Raw genomic sequence first — 9,172 nt, 5'->3', positions numbered from 1 at the left:
TCCATTAACTAACTGCTCAGCAAGGCAGTAGCTAAGACCACTCCCTCGGGGAGAATGGCTGCAGTCCGGAGATCACCGGCACTGTCATCACTTCCCCAGCCTGAGGCACTCCCTGATAAACCACCTGCCCCGGATTCCCAGGCGGCGGTTACCTTCCCGAGAGACTCAGTAAGCCTTACTAGCCGTCATTCACCCAGCTTCCCCAATCAGGAAAATCACTGCAGGTGCGCGTCCCGGCCTATTCCCCGCCAGGCAGCACCGAGCTTACAGGGCGAGGACGCCCATATGGCGTCACCCCAGAGGTTCTCCACGAATCCCGACTGACCACAGTGTGGTTGACTCAGCCTTCCAACGGTGGCTGAACTCTCCCCACAGCAGCTCCCAGCTCCCAGCCGGCCCACCCCTTGGCTCACAGGCCGCTCTAGCCGCTCCCGAAGACACAATCTCGTTGCTCCCGCTTGACGTCATCCGCGGGCGCCGCAGCGCGGTGGCGGGCACGCGCAGCCGAGAAGATGTCTCCGACGCCGCCGCTTTTCAGTTTGCCCGAAGCGCGGACGCGGTTTACGGTGAGTGCACGGTGGGCGGGTGGGGCCCTAACCCGGGTCTATCTTTTTCCTCCTCTCCCAGAAAATACCCGAATTTTGCCCTGGGGTAAAGCGGGAGCTGAGGTGTGTACGGCGCGGTGTAGGCTCCTGGCCCCGTCGGGGGCTGGGAGGTGGGAAAGACGCATTACTTGCCTCTTCCGTGCGTCCTGTGCTGTCTGCCGCCGTCCTTCTGCTCGCAGGTCTCTGAACCCGGCGTTCTGAGCGCCTTTGTGACCGGCGTGGAGGACTTATCCGCAGACTACCTCCGGTGCGGTCGAACTCTTCTGCAGTGCTCGCTTAGCCGGACAGGTGTCTCCAAAATTGCTTAAGGGTCAGGGTGCCTGTGGTTTTAGCCCAGAGAATTGGCTCCTGCTCCGCGAATTAATCTGCCAGGTGGTGGTCCCGGCCCCTTACTCACCACCCTTTAACCCTCCATGTCTCACTCCTAAGAGATTAACAAGGAGCTCCTGAGTAGGAAGAGGCAAACAAATCAGCTTGGGTATTGTTGCCGGCTGTCATTTTATTCTTACACAATGAGGAAGAGTAGTTTGAGCATTTGGGGAAACGCCTTGCACAGCGTTTTCATGTTAGCTTATTTAACTCAGAATAGCACAGTGAAGTAGGCGAAGTTCTGTTAACCCTGGTGGATGAGATAGAACTTGAGACCACATACACACCCCCCAAAAAAGTAAGGTGATGTACTTCGCTGGTGTTTCTGACTTCAGGCCCAGTATTCTTTTTTTGTTGCCCATCAGAGCATGAAGAACCCTGTTCTGAGTTGGTTGCCTGTATTTCTTTTCAGAATTTGCACCAATATTTCGAGTCATGATTCAACTACTCAAATATTTAATTGTGCTTATCTAGTTCTAGTAACGCCAGAGTAAAAAGTTTTCTTGTGTGCAGGTTATTTTTAAATTCCATACAATGAGGGTTGGTTGGTTTGTTAACCAGGTTAAATTTTGTTTATGCCTTCAGAGTCGTTTTCTTTCTGTGTATTTTGCTGTAATCCCTGGTGTTCTGAAATTCTGCTAAGTAACTACTAGAAATATCCAGTATTATATTAGTCCCTGAGGGGATTTGAGATTAGCTGGTGCAGTGGCTCTTAAGGTTCAGTGTGCAGTGGAATCACTTGGAGATTCTGGTTCAGTAGGTCTGGAATGGAGCCTGAAAGCTGCATTTCTCATAAGTTTCCAGGTAGTGCCACTGCTGCTGTTAGTAATAAGCATCTACCATAGCCCCCTTATTTAAGAGGAAACTGAAGCACAAAGAGGTAAGGAGATATGCCCAAGATTACACAGTCTATTCTTGGCAGAGTCAGGAATGGACGTTTCCAGTGTAAATCAAACTCATGGGGGTAATGAGATGGCTTTCCAAGTGTATGTGAATTTTCACAGAATGAATTACTTTGCAATATTTTTGTCTTTCATATTTCTTTTTTACGGTTTTATTTTTAAATAATCCCTACACCTGAAGGGGGCTTTGAACTTACAACCCCAGTGTCAAGAGTAACATGCTCTACCTACGAGCCAAAACCTCCTTTTCATTGTTTTGGCTTTCAGTTATGACTAAGACAATTAGCAAGTATACCTTGTTGACTGTGTGTCAGGGACTGGGTTGATCAAACTAGAGAAGGGAGGGCTTGCAGTGGGTCTTGAAGAATGGATAGAATTTTTACAAGCAGGTGGGAAGAACAGTGAGTGAATACTTGATAGATAATGAAAAAAATAAATAGACCTTAGTGGAGACTGTGTTAGGTGGTAGTGGGAAATAAGGTTGGGTAGACTGAGGGAGATAAGGTCAAGGACCTTGAGAGGGAGCTATCACATTTTAAAAACAAAGCTTATAAATAAGAGCATTGGGGGGGGGGGCAGAATACGCTCATGAATGTGATATTTAAAGAAATGGTAGGAGGGAAAGCCTGGAATGAGAAAGTCTAGTTGGCAAGCTCTCATCAAGTTTAAAGTGATTAGAGTCTGTATCATTAAGTGGCATTTGAATAAGAATTACTGATAGAATGATAGGTAGTTTTTTCCCAAGTATAAGTGTTTCCAGTTAGACATACTGTTGATTAGTGATGTTTTTCAGTAAATAATGAGCAAAAATCTTTCCACTTACATGCTATTTTTATTTTTCTAGAAGTCTACCAGAGAGGCCCTAAACAACAAAAATATCAAGCCATTGTTGAGTACCTTCAGCCAATTACCTGGCAGGTAAAGCATTGATATCCATAAAATACACTTGCCGAGATCTTTATACATTACCTTAAGCTGCTTGAAAAATGCAGGTGTCTTTTGTTTTTAATAGTGAAAATGAAAAAAAATGTACCCTTGACCAAGCTTTCAGAGGTGTTCTAGAAGAAGAAATTGTAAGTATGTTTTTCTTTACTGTTAAAATTTTGTTACCAAATTAATCAGTGTTATTTTTTAAATTGCTTTTATCCTCAGAGTGGATATTTATACAAGATTATTTTTTCTACAGTGAGCTTGCTACTTTGTGAAAGCTGATTTGCTCATAGCATAGGAATTATGTAATAGTTAAGATTTTGACAGCACAAGTATAATTTAAGGGTTTAGTTTAATGAATGAGCTCTCTCCAAGTGAATATAAGAAAAGTTGTTATGAGATTTTCCTGAGCAAGAACTGTATTTGAAGGTGGGTGCTCTCACATTGCTCTATAAACAGTGACACATTTTTTGGTAGCATCAAAGGTCTAGTCCAAGGATGTTCATCAAGGGAGCTGGGATTCCATGTCCTCATTTTCCTGTGGTAACCTCATCAGTTAGCATACAAAAATAACCAGAGTCTATCCAACTTGAGTAGAAAAATTTAACCTAAACATGAAAATTCTGAATTTATTTACCATTAGAGGGGCACCCAAAGGAAAGGAAAACTTTCAGCAGTTTATTCTTGGTTAAGTGAAGGTTGTGTCCCAAGAAGCTGGATCATTTTTTAATGGCCAAATACAGTGTTCCTTTCTTTTGAACAGTTCTGTATCAAAACTTATTTTTGTCCTCCTCTTCAGACCTAGGCACTTACATGTTGTAAGGCCTTGGGCAAGTTACTTTGCTTTTCTGAGCCTCAGTTTCTTTTGTAAGAGGGAATATAACATTCTTTCAAGGTTGTATAAAACAACACATAGTGAGCACTCAAAAAATGCTAGTTTCTATAATGTTACAGAATCTAAGTACTACCTCCCTTCTATTAAAACCTTTACTTAGACATATTGATGCACCAGTACAATTAATTCCCCTGCCCCTGCCTTTGCCCTGTGCCATTGATTGATATGGCCTCAGCACTTCTGTACTTCATTAGCTTGTAGCCATCATCATGCTAATGTAACCATCTTCCTAAGACCATTGGATTTTAAGTGAATCACCTTTTATTTATAATCACCCTTATTATTTACTGGATCTATTTTAACAATTAATGATTCTATTACTATTAGTCATTTTTTGTATTTTCATCTTAGAAAGTAATTTTGTTTCCTATAAGAAATATGTGTATCTTCTATTTCTTATGCTTTAATGTCAGAGGATGTGTTTGTATTATTACCAAACTAGTCTTGACTCTGGCCCCTAAATCAAATTGTTTTTTCCTCTGTTGGTAGATAAATCACTCATCATGTGAAAACGTTTTAGCTATTATTTCTCTTGCTATTGGGGGAGTAACTGAAGGTAAGTACAGTGTTGTTTTTCTAAAGTAATCATGGATGTGACGTGCTTTATTTAGAACTTATTCTCCCTATACCTCTCCATCTATTTGATTTTGTTCATTTTTCAAGTTCTGCCTACCACCTTTGCCAGGAAGTTGTCCCAATGAAATTAGCTCACACTTCCTCGTCTCTAGTATACTGCACACATTTTGGCACTTTCTTTTTTTTCCAGTTGTTTCATTCATTCAGTAAATATTTATTGAGCATCTACTATGTGCCTGGTACTGAGGTAGGACTAAAGGATTCAATGGTAAAGAAAACATATCCCTGCATATAAGGAGCTTAGTGGCTAATGGAGGAAATGGATGTGTAAATTTTTTACTGAGGTATGATTACTGTGAAGTGTGGTTGAAGTTTCTAAACTCTAAAGGAATCACGAAAGTCTTAGAAGGAAAGCTGTAACAAGAGCTGGGATGTGAGGGTTGATGATTTGTCAGGCAGAAAGAGAAGGAAATACATAGCTATGTAAAGATGAGTTCAGCCTGGCTGAAGAGTTGGTTGGAGCAGAAGGGTGAGAGGATGATGACCATCGTGAGGAAGGAAACGGGAAGTAGCTTAGGGTCATTTGTGAAGGGCTTTGTATACCATGCTAACAGGGAGCTATGGAGGAAGAGTTAGATTGGGAGAGAATGCTGGCAGAAATACTAGTTAGGGGACTATTAAAATGGTTGCAGTGGCAGTGGAGGATAATTTCAAGAATAAAAAAGGCATATAGGAAGTACACAGTGCCTAACACATGGTAGGAGCTCGTTAAATATTTGCAGAAAGAAGCAGTGAAGTGTAAAGCATTGCTTACGTATTTATTATTTTGATACCTATTCCTACAAAAACTAGACCATTCAAGGTAAAAATGGTTTGCTGGTGTAGCAGCAAGCCATTCTGTGAACTTAAGCATAATTCATAAATTCTAACTTCACACATTAAACTTTTATGCAAGATGTTCATTCATTCAGCATACTTGAATTGGTGCTGTAGTGGATTGTTCCTTGCCCAGTTTCTGTCAAACAGCAGTCTGCTTAGTTCATTGATTACCTTGACGTGTTACTCTTGTAGACTGGTAATATTTTTAACTCTTGAATTTGTACAAAGTCTATTTTTAGAACATTTACTTTATTTGAGAAAGATAAGGATTTCTGATAAAAGCTTAGAAAAGTTTTTTCTTTTAATTGGATGGGAAAAAGTCCTTCTGGAGAGAGATTATTATTGTATTCTTTATGTGACATGTTTTCAGATTATCCATAAATATGTTTTGTTGAATTCAACTCAGCAGATATTTATTGAGCTTCTGTTTAGTGTCAGACACTCTCCTGGTTAAAAAGTACAAAAATGCCTGCCCTCAGAAAGCTCGTTGTCTCCCTGAAAATAAACAAGATATGATAAATGCTATAATTTATTTATACTATGCTTTTCAGAAGTGTAGATGGGGTGGCCTGTTGAAAATATCAGGAGTTTTTTTTAGATATTCTGATATTTACTGTGTGCTTTGAAAGATGGAGCAGGAATTTGCCATGCGATAGGAAGAAGACTGAATAGACAGAAAAAAGCATTGTATACAAAGCCATGGAAGTATCAACATAGCAAGGTCCTTGGGAACTGAAGAGAGAGTATCTGTGGACAAGGTTAAGGTGAAGCAAAGAGGGCGTGCAGTGGCTGGTGCGCACGCAGGTTGTGAAAATGCTGGGGGAATCACTCTATAGTCCAGTTCATCAGAGTCATCCATGAATCTGTATTTTTAAATGAGATTGCAAAGCCTGAGCTTAGTTTTACCGAATCAGAATCTTGGGAGTGGAATCTAGCTAATTTTCTTAATTTATATAATTAAACATGAGTTAATTTATGTCAAACTATGTTGCAACTACAATTAGGAGTATACCTCTCAAAGCAGGCATTAGGTCAAACAGGGAATATAGTATCTTAGAACCTTCAGTGGTGAGGGAATTCAGCAGTTGTCTGCTCTCATCTCTGGTTTTCCTTCTTCCCTCTGTAATGTCCGTGGCAGGTGGTCATCTAGCATCTGTGCCAATTGATGGGGCTTACTGTTTTGATTTCTATTAGATAGTCTTGTCAGGTTTCCCTTAAACTGAGTTGCAGTCTGCTTCTTTTTGCCACCCACTGGTTCTTGGCAATTTCCCTCACATCACATTCCAGATGTGATCATACCAGTGCAGAGTGGAGCTGGATATATTACTTCCTTTTTTTGAACATACTGTATTAACTGCAGTGTTTGGGGCTAACAGTGCTCCCCAAATATTTTCTTTGCATACCACGCTTAAAAGGCTACTTTTCTTAAACACTTAATGAAGTGTTAGTGTTACCTTTAAATAGAATGAGCAGGGAGATGAAAATATCTTTAGCTAGTCCAAATGACCTTTTCTTTTAAAAATGTTTTAATTTATTGCTTTAGTTAATGACTTTTGAAATAACAACTTTTTACTATACCATTCTTTCCCCTGAAACAGTGCTTTTATTTTAAATGTTTATTAGTTGAAATCAGTATCAGACTTTTTTATTATCTTTTTTGAAGGTAAATCACAAAGATATTTAGCAACATTATGGAACATTTGGAAATGAGCAAAGGGAAAATATTATTCATAATTCCTCTACTTTAAAAAACTACCATTCATTTTGGTATATGTTTTTAGTTTCTCTAGTCTTTTTAAAAACCTTTATTGTTGTAACCATAATATACGTACAGTTTTGAATCCTGCCTTTTTCACTTAACATTATATCATAAGCATTTTCCAAGTTATTATAGTCGTCATAACCATCGTTTTTAATTGGCTGCATTATATTCTTTTGAATAGCTTAGTGGTGAAGAAAACAGACTGTGGAGCCAGACTGCCTGGGTTCGTATCCCAGCTCTACCACTTACTGGCTCTATGGCCTTGGGCAAGTTATTTAACTTCTCTGTGTCTCAGTTTTCCCATTCTATAAACTGGAGGTGATATTATCTGCCTCATAAGGTTATAAGGATTAAGTATGTTAGTATACGTAAAGCACTTAGTGTGCCTGACATATAGTAAATGCTCTAGAAGTGTTATCAAGAATTATCATCATCATTATTATTGAGTGCACATACCAAAATTTACCTAAGTATGTCCCATTTGGGGACTTTTAGGTTGCTTCCATTTCTTGTCTCTTAAAAATTTGTTAGGAGTGACTAAGTGTACTATTAAGATATTCTTCAGAATTATTTTGCATGGGCTATTTTACTGTACAGTTTTTTTTTAAACTTTTAAATTGGCTTGTGCTCCACTTGAAGGTATTTGTACCGCCTCTACACCTTTTGTATTGTTGGGAGATGTTTTGGATTGTCTTCCTTTGGATCAGTGTGACACAATATTCACTTTTGTGGAAAAAAATGTTGCTACTTGGAAATCAGTAAGTGCCTTCGTTTCTTTTTCTGCTAACATCTTTCTGTAGATCCAGAGTTCAGAAGATAGAATTTTTTTTTTTTTTTGCTTATATTTTAGTATTGCTGACTGCCAAAAATTTGTCCTTCTGAGGGAATTCTATTGCTGTCTTGAGGGGCCAAGTAAGAGTCATGGTGTAGAAAAAGTTGACGTGCAAAATTTGACTGAGTAGAACAATTAATTTGAAAATGCACACTTTCACGTGTTTAAAACAGTTATTTAGTATCATGTTTTGTTATATACATGAAAATATATTTAATTGAAAATGCTATTTGTGGGGAAAATAGTGAAAGTGGCATAGTAGACTCAGTGTATGTCAGTATTTAATATCATACTTGCTGTGACTTATTGAAGAGTTCAAAAACTTCTGAATAGTAATAGTACTTTCTGTCTTAATTTCAGAACACATTCTATTCTGCTGGGAAAAACTATTTACTACGTATGTGCAATGGTAAGTAATTCAGTTGTAAATGATTGTTTTTTAAAACAAATGTTTTTTTCTTTTTTTAAAATTTAATTTAATTTGTGTGTGTGTGTGTGTTCCAAAATTCATTGTTTATGTGTTTAAAAAAAAAAGCAGGTGGTTGAATTAAACACAAGTGATAAAATTTTAAAAATAGATTAGTATCTTCATTTTTAAGTAACGGACTGATTTATTACAACTGATCATTCCCTTTAAATTAAACTGTTCCTGGGGCACCTGGGTGGCTCAATGGGTTGAGCCTCTGCCTTTGGCTCAGTTATGGTTGGCTCAGGTCATGGTCTTAGGGTCCTGGGATTGTGCCCCACGTTGGGCTCTCTGCTCAGCAGGGAGCCTGCTTCCCCTTCTCTCTCTGCCTGCTTGTGATCTCTCTCTCTCTGTCAAATAAATAAATAAAATCTTAAAAAAAAATTAAACTGTTCCTGTTGTGGGTGTAAACTTAAAACCAAAAAAAAATTCAGTAAAGTTTATCTTGCCCATGCTAAATTCATTTTATTCCTGATTTTTTTTTTTATTCCTGATTTTTTTTAATGCTTTTTTGGAACAATAGTTTGTACTCCCAATTTTGATGACTGCTTTAGGAAAATACTCTTGACAGACTAACAAATCTGGGTATAGTTATAATAAACACAGGATGATTTCCTATAACCTTCATTTCCATATATTGTTAGATCTCCTGAGAAGATTATCAAAATCCCAAAATACAGTCTTCTGTGGACGAATTCAACTCTTTTTGGCCAGGCTTTTCCCTTTATCTGAGAAATCAGGTAAGCTTTTATACATTAATTAATGCTTTGAAGGAAAATCTTTTTCAGTTTTTAATGGATTAGAAGCTGCTCTGATGATACAATGATGTGTGATTATATGTGATGATACAATACAGATAACCCTTAAAGTCATTGATTTTTTTTTTTTGGAAGTATAGTTGACATGTATTAGTTTCAGATGTACAACATAGTAATTTAACAGTTGATTCTTTTCAG

General features: G+C 38.4%; 1 protein-coding gene across 1 annotated transcript in view; it reads left to right on the top strand.

Moving 5' to 3' along the window:
* The first annotated feature begins 472 nt into the window (after positions 1-472).
* THOC1 (THO complex subunit 1) overlaps positions 473-9,172 on the top strand; it is a 50,623-nt gene continuing 41,923 nt past the window's right edge. Inside the window, exons 1-7 of the mRNA XM_080821101.1 lie at positions 473-566; positions 2,721-2,794; positions 2,889-2,949; positions 4,191-4,257; positions 7,558-7,676; positions 8,111-8,159; positions 8,861-8,956. Coding sequence (XP_080677227.1) covers positions 513-566; positions 2,721-2,794; positions 2,889-2,949; positions 4,191-4,257; positions 7,558-7,676; positions 8,111-8,159; positions 8,861-8,956 — 520 coding nt within the window. The 5' untranslated portion in view covers positions 473-512. The remainder of the gene's footprint in view (positions 567-2,720; positions 2,795-2,888; positions 2,950-4,190; positions 4,258-7,557; positions 7,677-8,110; positions 8,160-8,860; positions 8,957-9,172) is intronic.

This window comes from Martes martes (assembly GCF_963455335.1).
Source record: "Martes martes genome assembly, chromosome: 13".
Lineage (NCBI taxonomy): Eukaryota > Metazoa > Chordata > Mammalia > Carnivora > Mustelidae > Martes > Martes martes.
Note: the sequence above shows the minus strand (reverse complement) of the source record. Positions and strands in the feature narration are given on the sequence as shown.